The sequence below is a fragment of the Herpailurus yagouaroundi genome, unplaced genomic scaffold (assembly GCF_014898765.1).
Source record: "Herpailurus yagouaroundi ecotype Mexico unplaced genomic scaffold, PumYag 67050, whole genome shotgun sequence".
In the NCBI taxonomy this organism is placed as follows: domain Eukaryota; kingdom Metazoa; phylum Chordata; class Mammalia; order Carnivora; family Felidae; genus Herpailurus; species Herpailurus yagouaroundi.
In genome coordinates this window covers 1,261-18,187 of record NW_024419905.1, presented here as the reverse complement: position 1 = coordinate 18,187, position 16,927 = coordinate 1,261, and the positions used below count along the sequence as shown (strand labels likewise).

General features: G+C 35.1%; 1 protein-coding gene across 2 annotated transcripts in view; it reads left to right on the top strand.

Annotated features, from left to right (window-relative positions):
* Positions 1-14,295, top strand: part of LOC121024738 (eukaryotic translation initiation factor 1A, X-chromosomal-like) — a 23,882-nt gene extending 9,587 nt beyond the window's left edge. For both annotated transcript variants that reach the window (XM_040466956.1, XM_040466957.1), the window contains 3 exons: positions 9,735-9,816; positions 11,103-11,194; positions 13,298-14,295. In XM_040466956.1, coding sequence (XP_040322890.1) covers positions 9,735-9,816; positions 11,103-11,194; positions 13,298-13,303 — 180 coding nt within the window. In that variant the 3' untranslated portion in view covers positions 13,304-14,295. The remainder of the gene's footprint in view (positions 1-9,734; positions 9,817-11,102; positions 11,195-13,297) is intronic.
* Positions 14,296-16,927: the final 2,632 nt, after the last annotated feature.

Sequence of the window (16,927 nt, the reverse complement as noted above, 5' to 3'; positions counted from 1 at the left end):
ATCTTTCCATTTATTTATGTGTGCAATGTCTTTCATTAATATCTCACTGTTTTCAGTGTTTGCTATTTACAATATGGGTTAAATTTATCCTTTTTGTAAATCTTTTTTAATACTTTTAAAAGTTTAATATTTTTATTAACGTTTATTTATTTTTGAGAGAGAGAGAGAGAGAGTATGCGAGCAGGGGAGGGAGAGAGAGAGAGGGAGACACAGAATCCAAAGCAGGCTCCAGGCTCTGAGCTGTCAGCACAGAGCCCGACACAGGGCTTGAACGAAGCCATGAGACCATGACCTGAGCCAAAGTCAGACACTCAATCTACTGAGCCGCCCAGGTGCCCCAAAATTTAATTATGTTTTTAATGTTTGTCTTCTAGAGACAGACACAGCACAAGTGGGGAAAGGCAGAGAGACAGGGAGATGCAGAACCTGAATGAAGCAGGCTACAGGCTCTGAGCTTGTGATAACCATCAGGTTGAAAACTGATAGTTTTTCTATAGTTAAGAGTCTGTGCCTTCATTTGTCTCTCTCGTTTCCCTTTAGACATTCGTTTTCTTTCTTAAATTCTACATGTATTGAAATAATATGGTATTTGTCTTTCTGACATATTTCCCTTAGAATAATACTCTCTAGCTGCATCCACATCTTTGCAAATGGGAAGATTTCATTTTTATTTTAGGCCGAGTAATATTCCATTGTATATATATACCATTTTTTATCCATTTATCAGTCAATGGATGTTTTGACTCTTTCCATGAATTGGCTGTTGTTGATAATGCTGCTATATCAACATTGGAGTTCATGTGCTCTTCGAATAGGCATTTTTGTTTCCTTTGGATAAATACCTAGTAGTGCAGTTGCTGTGTCATTGAGTATTTGTTTTTTAATTTTTAGAGTTTTGTTGATTGTTTGCTTTGCAGAAGGTTTTTAGCTTGATGAGGTCACAGTAATTCATTTTTGCTTTTATATCCCTTGCTTCTAAGGACATGTCCAGTAAGGAGTTGCTGCGGTCATGAGCTCTTATATTAAAAAAGACATGCTGCTTTGTTCTTTTCTATGATTTTGATGGTTACTGTCTTACATGTAGGTCTTTCATCCATTTTGAATTTATTTTTGTGTATGGTGTAAGAAAGTGGTCCAGTTTCATTCTTGTGCATGTTGCTGTCCAGTTCTCTCAACACTGTTTGCTCAACACTAATCAGCAAACACAACACTATTTGTCTTTTTTCCATTGGATACTTCCTGCTTTGTCAGTGATTGGTTGGCTGTATATTTGTGGGTCCATTTCTGGGTTCTCTATTCTGTTACATTGATCTGTGTGTCTGTTTTTATGCCAGTACCCTACTGTCTTGATGATTCAGCTTTGTAATAAAACTTGAAGTCCGTAATTATAATACCTCCAGCTTTGGTATTTTATTTTCCAACATTATATTGGCTATTCAGGGTCTTTTCTGCTTTCATACACATTTTAGAATTGTTTGTTCTAGCTTTGTGAAGAATGCTGGATTGCATTGGATATGTAGATTGTTTGAGTAGTACAGACATTTTAACAATATTTGTTCTTCCAATCCATGAGCATGGAATGTTTTCTAACCTTGTGTCTTGTATGGTTTTCAGCATACAGATCTTTTACTGCCATGGTTAGGATTATTCCTAGGTATCCTATGGTTTTTGGTGCGATTGTAAATGAGATCTATTCCTTGATTTCTTTTTCTGATGCTTCATTATTGATGTATAGAATGCAGCCGATTTTTGTGCATTGAGTTTATATCCCGTGACATTACTCAATTCACGTATCAGTTCTAGCAGTTTTTTTATGGAATCTTTCATGTTTTCACGAAGAGTATCATGTCGTCTGTGAAGAGTGAAAGTTTGACATTTTCCTAACTTAGTTTGATGCCTTTAATTTCTTTTTGTTATAGAATTGCTGAGGCTAGAACTTCAGTACTGTTTTCGATAACAATAAGAGAATGGATATCCTTGTCAATTTGCTGACCTTAGGGGAAAAGCTCGCAGTATTTCCCCATTGAGTATGTAGTTTGCTGTGGGTCTTTCATATATGGCTTTTATAATGTTGAGGTATGTTCCTCCTACCCAACTTTCTTTGGGTTTTTTATCAAGAAAGGATGCTGGACTTTGTGAAATGCTTTTTCTGCAGCTTTTTCTGCAGGGATCATATGATACCCTTTCTTCTTTTAATGTGATGCATTATATTGATTGATTTGTGAATATACCAGCCCTGCAGTGCAGTAATGAATTCCCCTTGATTGTGGTGAATAATTTTTGTAAATATACTGTTGATTTGATTTACTGGTATCTTGTTGAGTATTTGTATCCATGTTCATTAGGGATATTGGTCTGTAGTTTTTCCTTTTTAGGGGGGTCTTTGTCTGGTTTTGAAATCTAGGTAATGCTGGCTTTATAGAATGAGTTTGGAAGTAGTACTTCCATTTCTATTTTTGGAACAGCTTGAGAAGAATACGTACTAACTCCTCTTTAAATATCTGTAGCGTTGCCCTGGGAAGCAGTTTGACACAGGACTCTTAATTTAGTGGGAGATTTTTGATAACTGATTTAGTTACTATGCTGGTTATAGGTCTGTTCAAATTTTCTATTTCTTCCTGTTTCAGTTTTGATAGTTTTTATGTTTGTAGGAATTTGTTCATTTCTTCCAGAGTGCCCAGTTTGTTGCACGATAATTGTTGGGCAATTTTGTTGGACAATATAATTTTTCATAGTATTCTCTTATAATTGTTTGTATTTGTGTGGTGTTGGTTGTGATCTCTCCTCTTTTATTTGTGCTTTTATCTATTGGATCCTTTCTCTTTGAGAAGTCTGGCTAGGGGTTTATCAATTCTTAACAAAAACAAGCTCTTGATTTCATGGATCTCTGCTTCTGTTTGTTTTGTTTTTGTTTGTTTCTAGATTGTTTACCTCTGCTTCAATCTGTTATTTCGTTTTTTCTGCCGGCTTTAGGCTTTATTTACTGTTCTTTTTTTAGCTCTTATAGGTGTAAGGTTAGATTGTGTATTTGGGACCTTTCTTGCTTCCTTTTCAAATATTTATTTGTATATTTATTTATTTAGAGAGGGCACAAGTAAGCCGGGGCAGAGAGAGAGAGAATGTGATCACCTGATGTGGGAAGGGAACTCACAAACCGTGAGATCATGACCTGAACTGAACTCAGATGCTTAACTCACTGAGCCCAGGTGTCCTGGGACCTTTCTTGCTTCTTGAGATGGGCGTGAATGCAATATACATTTCTCCTAGGACTGCCTTTGATGAATCTCAAAAGCTTTACACTGTTGTGTTTGCATTTTCGTTGGCTCCCATATATTTTTTATTCCTTGTTTAATTTCTTCAACGTTTTTATTTATTTATTTATTTATTTTTGGGACAGAGAGAGACAGAGCATGAACGGGGGAGGGGCAGAGAGAGAGGGAGACACAGAATGGGAAACAGGCTCCAGGCTCTGAGCCATCAGCCCAGAGCCCGACGCGGGGCTCGAACTCACGGACCGCGAGATCGTGACCTGGCTGAAGTCGGACGCTTAACCGACTGCGCCACCCAGGCGCCCCTATTCCTTGTTTAATTTCTTAACCGTTTTATTCTTTAGTAGGATATTCTTTAACCTCTGTGTATTTGGGGGCTTTCCAAATTTTTTCTTATGATTGACTTCACGTTTCATAGCATTGTGGTTTGAAAATACACATTGTATGATCGCAGTCTTTTTGTATCTATTGAGGGTTGATTTCTGACCCAGTATGTGATCTCTTCTGGAGAATCTTCCATTTGCAGTTGAGAAGAGTTTATTCTGTGGTTTTATGATGAAATGTGCTGAATATATCTGTTAAATCAGGTCCAGTGTGTCATTCAAAGCCATTGTTTCCTTGTTGATTTTCTGCTTAGATGATCTGTCCATTGTTGTGTGGTGTTGAAGTCTTCTGTTACTATTGTATTATGAGTTTTTTGTTTGTGATTATTTGATTTATATATTTGGGTGCTTCCAAGTTGGGGGCATAAATGTTTACAACTGTTAACTCTTCTTGATGAATAACTCCCTAATTATAATATACTGCTCTCCTTCACCTTTTGTTTCTGACTTTGTTTTAAAATCTTGTTTGGTATAAGTATGGCTATTCTGGCCTGCTTTTGATGTTTATTAGAAATGGTGCTCCATTCCTTTACTTATAATCTTCAGGTGTTTTTACGTCAAAAATGGGTGTTGACTAGACAGTATATCAGTGGATCTTGTTTTTTAATCCATTCTCATACCCTGTGTCTTGGTTGCAGCATTTAGTCCATTTACATTCAGCATGGTAATTAAAAGATACGAATTTAGTGCCATTGTGTTACTTGTAAAGTTGGTGTTTCTGGTGATGTTTTCCTCTGTTTTTGTTGTTTTTTTTCCCCAGGGTCCTCCTTAATATTTCTTGCAGTGTTGATTTAGTGGTCACAGACTTGTTTAGTTTTTGTTTGTCTGGGAAGGCCTTTATCTCTCCTTCTATTCTGAGTGACAGCCTGGCTGGATAATGAGTTCTCAGCTGCATAGTTTCCTGTCCAACACATTGAGTGTTTCCTGCTACTCCTTCTGGCCAGCCAAGTTTCTGTGGACAGGTCTGCCACTAACCTTATATGTCTGTCCTTCTAGGTTAAGGCCTATTTGTCCCAAGCTGCTTTCAGAATTCTTTTTATCTTGTATTTTGCAAGTTTCGCTATGATATGTCATGGTGTTGGCATGTTTTTGTTGATTTTGAAGGGAGTTCTCTGTGCCTGTTGGAACTGAATGCTGGTTTCCATCCCCACATTAGGGAAGTACTCAGCTGTAATTTGTTCAAGTAAACCTTCTGCCCCTTTTTCATACTGTTCTTTTCTGGGACTCTATGATGTAGATACCGTATCATTTCATGAAATCACTTCGTTCTCTTTTTTTTTTTAATTTTTTTTCAATGTTTATTTACTTTTGAGAGAGAGACAGACAGAATACGAGCAGGCAAGAGGCAGAGAGAGAGGGAGATACAGAATCTGGAGCAGATTCCAGGCTCGAGCTGTCAGCACAGAGCCTGATGTGGGGCTTGAACTTACTGTGAGATCATGACCTAAGCCTAAGTCAGATGATTAATTGACCAAGCCACCCAAGAGCCCCTGTAATCACTTAGTTCTCTAATACTCCCCTGGGGATCTGTTAATTTCCTTTCCCTCATTTTTCCCGCTTCATTATTTTCTATAATTTTATCTTTTATTTCACCTATTCTTTCTGATTCTTCAACCCTCATTGTGACTATGCAGTCTGTTTTGCATCTCAGGTTAATTTTTTTTTTTCCCCCAGCTGATTAGGTCATCTGTCTGTGATATTTGCAGCAAGGATTTCTCTGATATCTTCTGTGCTTTTCTCAAGCTCAGGTATTTGTATCATGACTTGATATATCTTGTTCAGATATATTGTTTATGTCTTTTGAGCAAGTCCTTGGCTGTGATTTCTTCTTGACCTCCTTTTGGGAAGAATTTCTCTAGTTATTTTGGCTCAGTTTCTGTGTTTTGCATGTCTTGAAAGCTTGTTATGTTTCCTGTACCTAAGAGTACTGCTATATTAAAACAGGTCTTACACTGTCCAGAATCTGGCACTTCAGGATGTATTTCTGGTCTATGCTCTGTGCACTGTGCTGTTGTTTTGTCTGCTCCTTCCCACTGGTATTGCTCTGCAGAGCTCCTCCTTGGTTGCAGTGGTGGAGCGTTTGAACCTTCAATGAGGTATGCTTTGATGGTTTGCAGAAGTAGCCCTGGAACAAAAATGGGGTGAAAAAAGGAGCAAAGGAAAGAGAACAAAACTTTTTATTTTGGTGAATTCCTCTTTTGTTTCCTTGCTTCAAAAGACATCTAATAAGAAATTTCTGTGGCTAATGTGAAAAAGGTCACTCTGCGTGTGCTGTTAGAATTTTTATGAAGTCAGATCTGACATTTAAGTCTTTAATCCATTTTGAATTTTTTTTGTGTGTATGCATTGGGTAAGACACTGGTCCATTTTAATTTGTATGCATTTAGCTGTCCAGTTTTCCCAACCCCATTTGTTCAACTTTGTCTCTATTTTTTTCTGCTTTGTTGAAGATTAATTGACTATACAGTTGTGGATTCAGTTGTCTGTTTTCTATTCTGTTACATTGATCTGTGTGTGTATTTTTGTGCAGTACCATACTGTCTTGATCACTACAGCTTTGTAATATAATTCAGAGTCTAGAATTGTGATGCTTCCAATTTTAGCTTTGCTTTTCTGGTTTCAAGTTTGCTTTGGCTATTTGGCTTTTTTCATGGTTCCATACAAATTTCAGGATTGTTTGAGCTCTGTGGAAAATGGTGTTGGTATTTTCATAGGGATTGAAATAAACGTATAGATTGCATTGAGTAATGTGGACATTGTAATATTTGTTCTTCCAATCCATGAGCATGGAATGTCTTTCCTTTTTTTTTTTTTTTAATTAAAATTTTCTTTTTTTGAACGTTTATTTATTTTTACGACAGAGAGAGACAGAGCATGAATGGGGGAGGGGCAGAGAGAGAGGGAGACACAGAATGGGAAACAGGCTCCAGGCTCTGAGCCATCAGCCCAGAGCCTGATGCGGGGCTCGAACTCCCGGACCGCGAGATCGTGACCTGGCTGAAGTCGGACGCTTAACCGACTGCACCACCCAGGCGCCCCTGTCTTTCCATTTTTTGTGTCCTCTTCAAAGTCTTTCATCAGTGTTGTATTTTTCAGAGTACAGATCTTTCACCTCTTTGCTCAGATTTATTTCTAGATATGTTATAGTTTTGGTGCTATTATAAATGGGACTGATTCCTTAATTTCTCTTTCTGTTGCTTCATTATTGGTGAATAGCAATGCAACAGATTTCTGTACATTGATTTTTGTATCCTGTAACTTTGCTGTATTGGTATGTCACATCTACAGTTTTTGATGGAGTATTTTGTTTTCTCATAAGAGTTTCGTGTCATTGTAAATAGTGAAAGTTTGAGTTCTTTAATGATTTCGGTGTCTTTTAGTTGTGTAATTGGTGAGGCTAGGACTTCCAATACCATTTTAAATAACTGTGATGAGAGTCAACACGCCTGTCTTATTCCTGGCCATAGGGGAAAAAGCTGTCTGTTTTTCTCCATTCAGGGTGATATGAGCTATAAGTCTTTTGTATTGTCCATTATGATGTTATGTTCCCTCTGTCTTTAGTTTGTTGAGGATTTTTGTCATGAATGGGTGTTGTACTTTGTCAGATACTTTTTCTTCATCTATTGAAATAATCATCTTATTCTTTCTTTTATTAATATGGTGTATAATATTGATTGATTTGCATATATTGAACTAAAAACTAACTTGCAGTGTTGGTGAAATTTACCTTTAAGGAGTCGCCTGGCTGGGTCAGTTGGGATCATGCAGCTCTTGATCTCAGGGTTGTGAATTGATACCCAATATTGGGTGTGGAGATTTCTTAAAAGTAAAATGTTAAAAAAATATACTTATTCTGAAGTATTTTGTTTTTTGGTGCTATTGTAAATGAGATTGTTTTCTTTGAAAGTTTTTCAACTAGTTTATAGGTAGTGTGTAGAGAGACACATTGAGTTTTGTATTTTGATTTTGTATCCAGTTACCTCACTGTATGCATTTTTCTGTGTCCGTTTTTATAGACTGAATCTGATCATATGTTGATTTTTTTTGTTTTTATATATTTTCTAATTAAATCTTGTGATCCTTTATACAAATGTATCATTTTTATGTTCATTATCTTGTTTTAACTTCATATAAACCCCAAATATGGAGAGAGAGTAGTTATTAAATTCCTTTTATGGACAATGAAACCAGAATCTTAAAGGTTTGTTTTTCTAACTGTAAACTAATAGCCAGGACCAGCTCTTCTAATCTTACCTTTTTGGGAATAATTTTGTGCCCTTGCTGTCCAGAAATTACACCAGCATATGGAAGCGTATTAGAAATGCAGAGTGATAGACCAGTCTCATATTTGCTGACTCTAAATTAGTATTTTAACAGAATCCCTGTGTGTTTTGTATGTACATTGCTGTTTGTCAAGTGTTGGTTTATAGCACACTGTAGTTGCAGCACTGTGATAATTATTTTATTTTATTTTATTTTATTTCATTTATTTTATTTTATTTTATTTTTATTTTATTTTAAATATGAAATTTATTGTCAAGTTGCTTTCCATACAACACTCAGTGCTCATCCCAACAGGTGCTCTCTCCAGTGCCCATCACCCACCCCCTCCCTCCCACCCCGCATCAATCCTCAGTTTATTCTCAGTTTTTAAGAGTCTCTTAAAGTTTGCCTCCCTCCCTCTCTAACCTTTTTTTTCCCTTCCCTTACCCCATGGTCTTCTGTCAAGTGTCTCAGGATCCACATAAGAGTGAAAACATATGGTATCTTTCTTTCTTTCACTGACTTATTTCACTGAGCATAACACTCTCCAGTTCTATCCACGTTGCTACCCAAGGCCATATTTCATTCTTTCTCATTGCCAAGTAGTATTCCATTGTGTATATAAACCACAATTTATTTATCCATTCATCAGTTGATGGACATTTAGGCTCCTTCCACAATTTGGCTATTGTCGAAAGTGCTGCTATAAACATTGGGGTACAAGTGCCCCTATGCATCAGCACTCCTGTATCCCTTGGGTGAATTCCTAGCAGTGCTATTGCTGGGTCATAGGGTAGATCTATTTTTAATTTTTTGAGGAACCTCCACACTGTTTTCCAGAGCAGTTGCACCAGTTTGCATTCCCACCAACAGCAGCACTGTGATAATTTTAGTTGCCTTTCTTCAGGTATCTTTTAGGTAATTGTAAACTTTCAAACTCTTATTTTCTCTCTGAATGAATCGATTCTTTAAAATAATGAAGTGTGGGGCTCCTGGGTGGCTGAGTCGGTTAAGCGGCAGACTTCGGCTCAGGTCATGATTTCGCAGTCCGTGAGTTCCAGCCCCGCGTCGGGCTCTGTGCTGACAGCTCAGAGCCTGGAGCCTGTTTCAGATTCTGTGTCTCCCTCTCTCTGACCCTCCCCCGTTCATGCTCTGTCTCTCTCTGTCTCAAAAATAAATAAACGTTAAAAATAAAATAAAATAATGAAGTGTGAACATATCAAAATTACACTAATAATGTAATAATAATAATTATGTCCCTGATACAATAGTTAACAATAACTATTTTGTATTAGAAACTCCCAAAGAGGTTTTTAAATACAGAATTTTGGACTTTATCTCAGGTATGTCAATTTTTAGGAGTCATAGTTATCTTTTTAAAACTCTACAAGTGATTCTCATAAGTAAGGTATCCTAAGAATGACTAAATAAAGAAACGTATGTTGATTCTTACATAATTATACCACTTTCTGGTTTGAAGTGCAGTGTTTGATCTTTAAAAGTATCATATTACACCTTCTCTCCCTCTCTGTCTCTCTCTTGCTCTTTTTTTTTTTTTTTACTTTTTTTTTCTTTTATCTCTCTTACTAAAGTGAATATTAGGCTGTAAATCATTGTTTAGTCATGCATGTAAACTTCTTTCTACCTGTTTAAAGCCAAGAATTTTTTTTAAGAAAGTAGGGAGTAGGTGAAGAAAAAGTCTAAAACAACAGTGAGCTTTTTATCTTAATGTGCTGATTTGAAACTAATTATGGGTATAATCAGTGTGGGAAAATCAATTTTGGTATAATTAGTTAAAAGTTATTTGTTTATTTCTAAGGATAACAAAGCTGATGTAATTTTAAAATACAATGCAGATGAAGCTAGAAGTCTGAAGGCATATGGCGAGCTTCCAGAACATGGTAATGTCAAAGTTACTGTATTTTGCTGTCTTACGAGATTATTGTTGGCATTTACATGAAACAGTTTGATGGAATTTTCTCTTGTTTATATATTGTTTGGGTATGTAGTTATTATGAAATTTATTTTTATTGTATTTGTTATACTAAATATTAATAAGTGTAATAGTTTATAAGCCCTGTTGTATAATAACTTAAAGAATACATTGTTAGAGGATTTTAGCAATTTTCAAGAAATTGCTAGTTTTTAACTAGGTGAGGCAAATAATTAAGATCTTGGTACTGATTTTTATTGAAAACAATGGTCAATTCTTCTTAGCATGATAGTCTTTTGTAGTGTTGTGTGTGTTTTAGGAGACATTTCTTTCTAACGGCAAACCTATTGTATTCTCCTTGTAGTAAAATTAAAGCGATCATAATATCAAAGAGAAAACAAACTTTTTGCTAAGCTCAGTTTTCACTTGGCAGCTATTTTCTTTTATATGTTTTACTGTATTGAATTTTATCATGAAAACACAAGATTTTTCCATAAGCCTGAAATTTCTGATGAAATTATTTGCATTTTAAAAGTGTTAAACTCTTATTGCTTAGGGATAAAAGTGATTTAATTAACTCTTTGACAGGTTTGGTAAGTCTAATAGTTGAGAGGCTAGCTGTTCTTAGGAGAACTTTATGTATGCTGACAGTAAGCTCCTAGCCTGTTTCAAACTCCTTGAAAAATAAAACACAGAAAAGCTCCTTGAAGCATACTTGGGAAATATATAACTACTAAGTGTAATTAGAACCTGCCTGCTTTATTTACGCTACAGTTTTGAACAAAATAAAAGTACACACATACACCCTTCATTGTAATGACTTAGCATTGAACTTCTTATTTCATTGTGAATTTTCTCTGTGTGATGGGTTGTTCCACACAAGTTAGCAGTATTTTTCGTGTAATGAAATGTTGGTTGAATTGAAATACCACTTCTAAAGAATCTTTTTCTAATATAGTTTGTATTTTATATCAGGCTGCTGCTTCTCTTTTTATTTTTTCTTTTCTTTCTTTCTTTTTTTTTTTTTTTTCTGTATTTATGTGTAAGCAGGGGGAGTGTTGAGAGAGGGGGAGTTGGAAAATCCCACTGGGGCTTCATCTCACAATCACAGTATCAAGAGCTAAGCTCTTATCAGGAGTCAGAGGCTTAACCAACTGAGCCACCCAAGTGCCCCAGACTTCTTTCTTTTTATAGACAGTTTATCTAATAACATCATGAATATATGTATATAAGTATATTAATTATTGTCTTCAGCTAAAATCAATGAAACAGATACGTTTGGTCCTGGAGATGATGATGAAATCCAGTTTGATGATATTGGAGATGACGATGAAGACATTGATGATGTAAGTAGTGGATAAAACCTTCTGTTCATTATTTCTTTTATTTATGAATTACATACAAGGAAACCTTTAATCTGGGAATGTTGAACACTTAAATTCGGTATCTTGTTGAGACCACTCCTTTCATTTGAATGTTCGTTCATGTTCTGAAACCATCTAGTTAAACATTTCTTTTCTCTGAGAAACCTTACAGGCCTTTGAAGCATTTCTTTCTGAAAAGAGCAATATTGTTTCCTCTAACATAGATACTTCATGATGATAACTTGCTTTAATGAGAGGTAACTATTAAGAAATGTAGCAGTTTTGAGAATGTACCTTCTCCTAGATGAAATACTAGTATGTAAAAAGAAGAGTCTTGTTTGAGCCAGCTTGCTCAAGCATTCAAATTGCAATATACTTCAAACCGGAGGTCTGTTGTCAACTTATGTATTGGGATTACAATTTTATCACGTGTCAGTGTTTTGTGGAACGTGGTTATTTCTCTTAGTAATAAAGCAGTTAGAGCAATAAAAGTAATGAATGTCTCACTGTTTTGCTGTTACTGTATGTAAATAAAATTCATCATGATTTTCTTGGCATGTGTGGATGAAATAATTGGCATGGTGATATATCTTAGATTTCTATCAGGCTTAGACTTTTTTTTTTTTTTTTAATACCTCTGCAATAAAAAAGTAATTCAGAGACCACAAATCCAAAAATATTAGTGTTAAGTCTTGGATTTAATACTTGGAATTTAAAAATGTGTAGAGCATTTATTCCTGACAAATACTGTGCAGCACAATTAGTAGAGTTGTTCAAAAATACAAAGCCAGTCTTTGGTAAGTGTAAGTCGAGCACTACACATGATGCTGATGCTGCTGTCACGTTGGTAATCATTGATCTAGATCGGGGATTTCCAAATCTTTTAATCACCAACAAAGCCCTTTATTTTATTAAGAGCATTTTTAGACATTCAGAGAAGTTGGAAGTTTTTGAAGTGAAATGAACGCCTTTACATATAGTACCAAGATTAGACAATTTACATTTTTCTATACTTGATCTACCAGACCAGTCCTTCTATTCAGCTACAGATCCATATTATTTTTTAATATATTTCCAAATCATTTAGATTATTCCATGAATTGAAGAAAGTTGAGTACATACGTCCAGTGTAGCTTTTTATCAGATTTTTTTTTTTACCATGTATTTATGCATTTTTAAACATATAGTACTATTTAATGGACGTTGTATACATTTTAGGGGCACCTGGGTGGCTCAGTTGGTTATGCGTCCGATCTCTCAGTTCGTGGGTTCGAGCCCCACATTGGGCTCTGTGCTGATGGCTCAGAGCCTGGCGCCTGCCTCAGATTTTGTGTCTCCCTGTCTCTCTGCTCCTCCCCTGCTCATGCTCTCTCTTTGTCTCTCAATAATAAATAAACGTTTAAAAAAATTTTTTTAAAGTTGTATACATTTTAAAACATACCTAGAAGTAGGAAATAAAAAAGGACGAAGAAGCAAATATTGTTAAAATTTTCTTTATGTACCTTATTTGTGGACCATGAGCCAGAGTATTCTTACGACTAAATTAATCCTCTGACAGTAGGGTGATTATTTTCTGTGTCAAAACTTAATGTAACAATTGCATTGTGCATTAAGGACAGACATGAACTTTTTGACAGCTGAGTTAGGTTCAAAGGCTAGGTAGGAGCTGAAGTAGAAGTGTATGTGAACATGAAGAGGATATTTTGGCTTAGGACCAGACTTTCCTAATTTTTAATTTTTAAGGTACTTATAATTTAATTTTTAATATCATTTAATTTTTAAGGCGCTTATACTTCCACATGTGACAGTGTTCCCACTCTCAAAATGTAAGATCTCAAGTCACCAGCATGAAAATAAAGAAGGAGATTGTAAATGTCATTCAGAATAATTTGCATAACATAACATTCTCAGAGAGTTCATAATGACTGCAACAGACAGGAATTGAGAAATACCTAGTATATAAAATTTTTCATTCCAAGGCTTTATTTTGCAGGTAGTATAAAGGGTCCTTATTATGCAGTAGACTATTTATTGTATTGTAAGAATTAGTTTTCAGTGGATTTCATGTTTTTTTTTCACTTACAGATCTAAATTGAACATGGTTTCTGAGGATTGTTCTACAATTTGGATTTTGGCTATCACCTGTTAAAAGAAGACTAAAACATCATTTAGTATGAATGTATTTTGTTAAGACAAGCTGATTTATTTTCATTGTTTAAAAGTATTATATTTCTCTAAAAACTGATTTAGCTGAATTATTTAAGTGAAATTTTATTGTTTGGATATAATGGAACTTAGGGGGGAAAGACTATAATACCTGCTGTTAAACAGTAGAGAGAAACGAAGAAGAAATGTCTTTTCCACTGTGACTATTTTATTCTAGTTAATAGGTGTTTTGAATAAATTGCCTTACCATCATAGGTTTTGGTAAACCATGTTCCAGCTAGTATGTTAACAGAATCTTTATGTATATTCGAGTTACCTAGATGTTCTGTAAGATTTTTGATATAATTTAAGGAAGGTGGAAGTCCACACTTAAAGTCAAGAAAGGGGGCTATTTTCATATTTACGTAGCCATATGTATTTCATTCTAAGCTTGATAACTTACACATTACTTTCATCATTTTATGTTGCCACCATCATAAAAGAAAAAGCATTTCCAAATTGCAGTTTTAGGACATCAGTTTAAATAACATTTTTCAATTTGTAATGTTAGTAGTTGCAAAAATTCAGGGCTAGGAAACCTGGTTATCTTTATATTTGAAGTATTGACATATAAGTTGGGAGTGTTTTTACTTAATATTTATAGAAAATTTTTCAAATAAGATAGCTCTGATTGTGAAATAAGTAGGATATTTCTTATACAGGAAAGGTTATGGTAACATATGTGATTTATTGTCAAAGTCATGTGCATTGTAACTCATAATTTTGGACTTTATGAGCAATTAAATTACAATGTATAATGAAAAACTAATTTTATAATAACTTCCATAAAGTAAGTTTTTCTTAAACTATCCCTTAGCTGGGGTAACGGGAACCACCACTGAGAAATATAATAAAATGTGTTGTTGAGTGTGTTTTTCCTCGCTTTGTTATTGGTGTATTTTATCTTATGTAGCAACTTCTGTGTGTATTTTAGTAGGAGTTTAGACCATAATCTTTCTATTTGACCTTCTGTTTATTTCAGAGTTATCAACTGTAATAAGGTGGAATTAAAAGCGAGGCTAGTTACCACTACTACTGTTAAAGCTTACACCACATTAATGGAAAGGATTCATCAGGTAGTTTGTAAAGCATAGTTATTTTCCTGAGGATTTTTTTAGCAATGAGTAAATACACTTTCACCTGGTTTCAACATTATAAATCTAACAAATAGAGATGAGAATAAACTTTCATATTGTTTCATCTCACTTTGCCATAATTTTACTTCCTAAGTGTTACAACTTGTGCCAAATCTGATGCCAGAATACATACATAGTTAAATCTAAGAATAAGAAATGAAAATGCACAAATGTAGGTCATGGTTCTTTTCTGTGAAGTTCCTGAACGTTTATCTAGGTGGAATGTGTCTGAGACTGAGGAATTGTTTTTAATAGTTTAAAGAAAATATCTTTGAAGAATTGAGTTACGAATTGTCTTCCAAGTCATCAAAACTTGCCTGATATATGTAGCTGTTTATACATAAAAGGATGCTATTGAATTTACATATTCCTCAACATTCTGCCAGGAATGTCAGCACCTCCATATGCGATGCAGTTTGTGTTAAGTAGAGAGCCACTCAAAACATCTTTTTTCTTACTTGTTCCTGTAACAAATATAGTTTGTCTAAAGATTTTCCTTATGTAAATTACACTAATATTTGCTAGTGTTTGCTAGTTGTTATGGTCTGATTGTGCAATCCTTAAAATTCTTCTGTTGAAACCTTAACATGGTTAAGATGATGATGGTATTAGGAAGAGTGGCCTTTAGGAGGTAATTAGGGTCAGTGTTAGAAAGAAAGTTTCAGAAGGCGCTCAGCAGAACACAAACAGGAACGATTGGCATGTGCATCCTGGACTTCCAGTATTCACAGCTGTGAGAAATAAAATTCTGCTGTTATAAGCCATCCAGTCTGTAGGATTTTGTAATACCCTGAAAAGACCAAGATTCTGGTGACACATAATTTCTTTCTTGCTGGTCAGGAACAGTCCAGCTTAATGTTTCATCTTGAAGAATACAGAATCATAATTAAACTGTTAGTTGGATAAAGTTGTAGCTCAGGTACAGGATTCCATGAAAGAGTTATCCATTTTTTTGTGATGTATTCTTGATGAATTTTGTTTTATAAGCCTATCTTTCATCTAGACTATACAAATTGTCAGTATACAACTTCAAAGTGCTCACATAATACTTTTTATTTTTGTAGGCTCAGTAGTAGTTCCCCATTTTATTTCTGACTTTAGAAATTTGAGTCTTAGTTCTTTTTTCTTAGTCCATACAGCTAAAGGTTAGTCAGCTTTATTGATCTTTAAAAAAAATGTTTATTTATTTTTGAGGGAGAGAGAGAGAGAGGGAGACAGACAGACAGACAGACAGACAGACAGACAGACAGACACTGAGCACAAGGTGGGGAGGGGCAGAGAGAGGGAGACGCAGATCCTGAAGCAGGGTCCAGGCTCTGAGCTGTCAGCATGAACCGTGAGATCTTGACCTGAACCCAACTCAGATGATTAACTGACTAGGCTACCCAGGTGCCCCAGTTGATCTTTTTGAAAGCCAACTTTTGGTTTCAGTGATTTTCTCTATTAGTTTTTTTCTCTTTCACTTAATGTCTAATCTTTATTTTCTTCTTTGTAGCTTTAGGTTTTTCTTTTTCTGGTTAGTTAAGGTATAAAATTAGATCATTGATATGAGACCTTTTCTGCTTATTATGTTAAGTATTGACAACTAAATTTTCCCCCTTTTACTGATTTTGCTGTGGCTTGTATGCGGTATTTTCACTTTAATTTGTTATCAAGTATTTTATATTGTGATTTGTACTTTGATCCTTTGGTCGTTTGTGTGTGTGTGTGTGTGTGTGTGTGTGTGTGTGTGTGTGAAGTATTATGACTTTCTTGGTGTTTATTTTTATTATTTTTGTTAGAGAGTGCACACACGTGGGGGAAGGACAGAGAGAAGGGGGAACAGAGGATCTGAAGCAGCTCTTACCTGACAGCAGCAAGCCTGATGTGGTGCTTGAGGCCAACGTGGGTCTTCATTCCACTAACCCTGAGATCATGACCTAAGCCCAACTTGGAGCCTTAGTGGACTGAACCATTCAGGTGCCCTAATCCTTTGGTAGTTTAATAGCATGTTGTTTAACTTCCACAATTTTGGTATGCAGGACTCTGTATTATAAAATAGTCAAATATCATGTTATATAAATACCATTTATTTTGTTTGCATCTGAGGTTCTTCTATATGTGTATTCATTTCAATACAATATTTAAGGCGCTATCAACCTCATCTAATTCAACACAGATTTAACTTGAAGATGGAATTCTCTAAGTTGCTTAAATTTCCTTTGTACAATGACTAAGAATGTTCAAGTGTTCTATAATCTTAGTAGTAGGTTAGAGTTTAAATATTGATAGCTCTGGTCATTTTATTCTCTTGTCCTTAACATACCTTTTTGCCATAGTTTTTTGATACCAACTTAAATAAGATGTGTTCTTTCCTATTATAGTTGGAGTAATA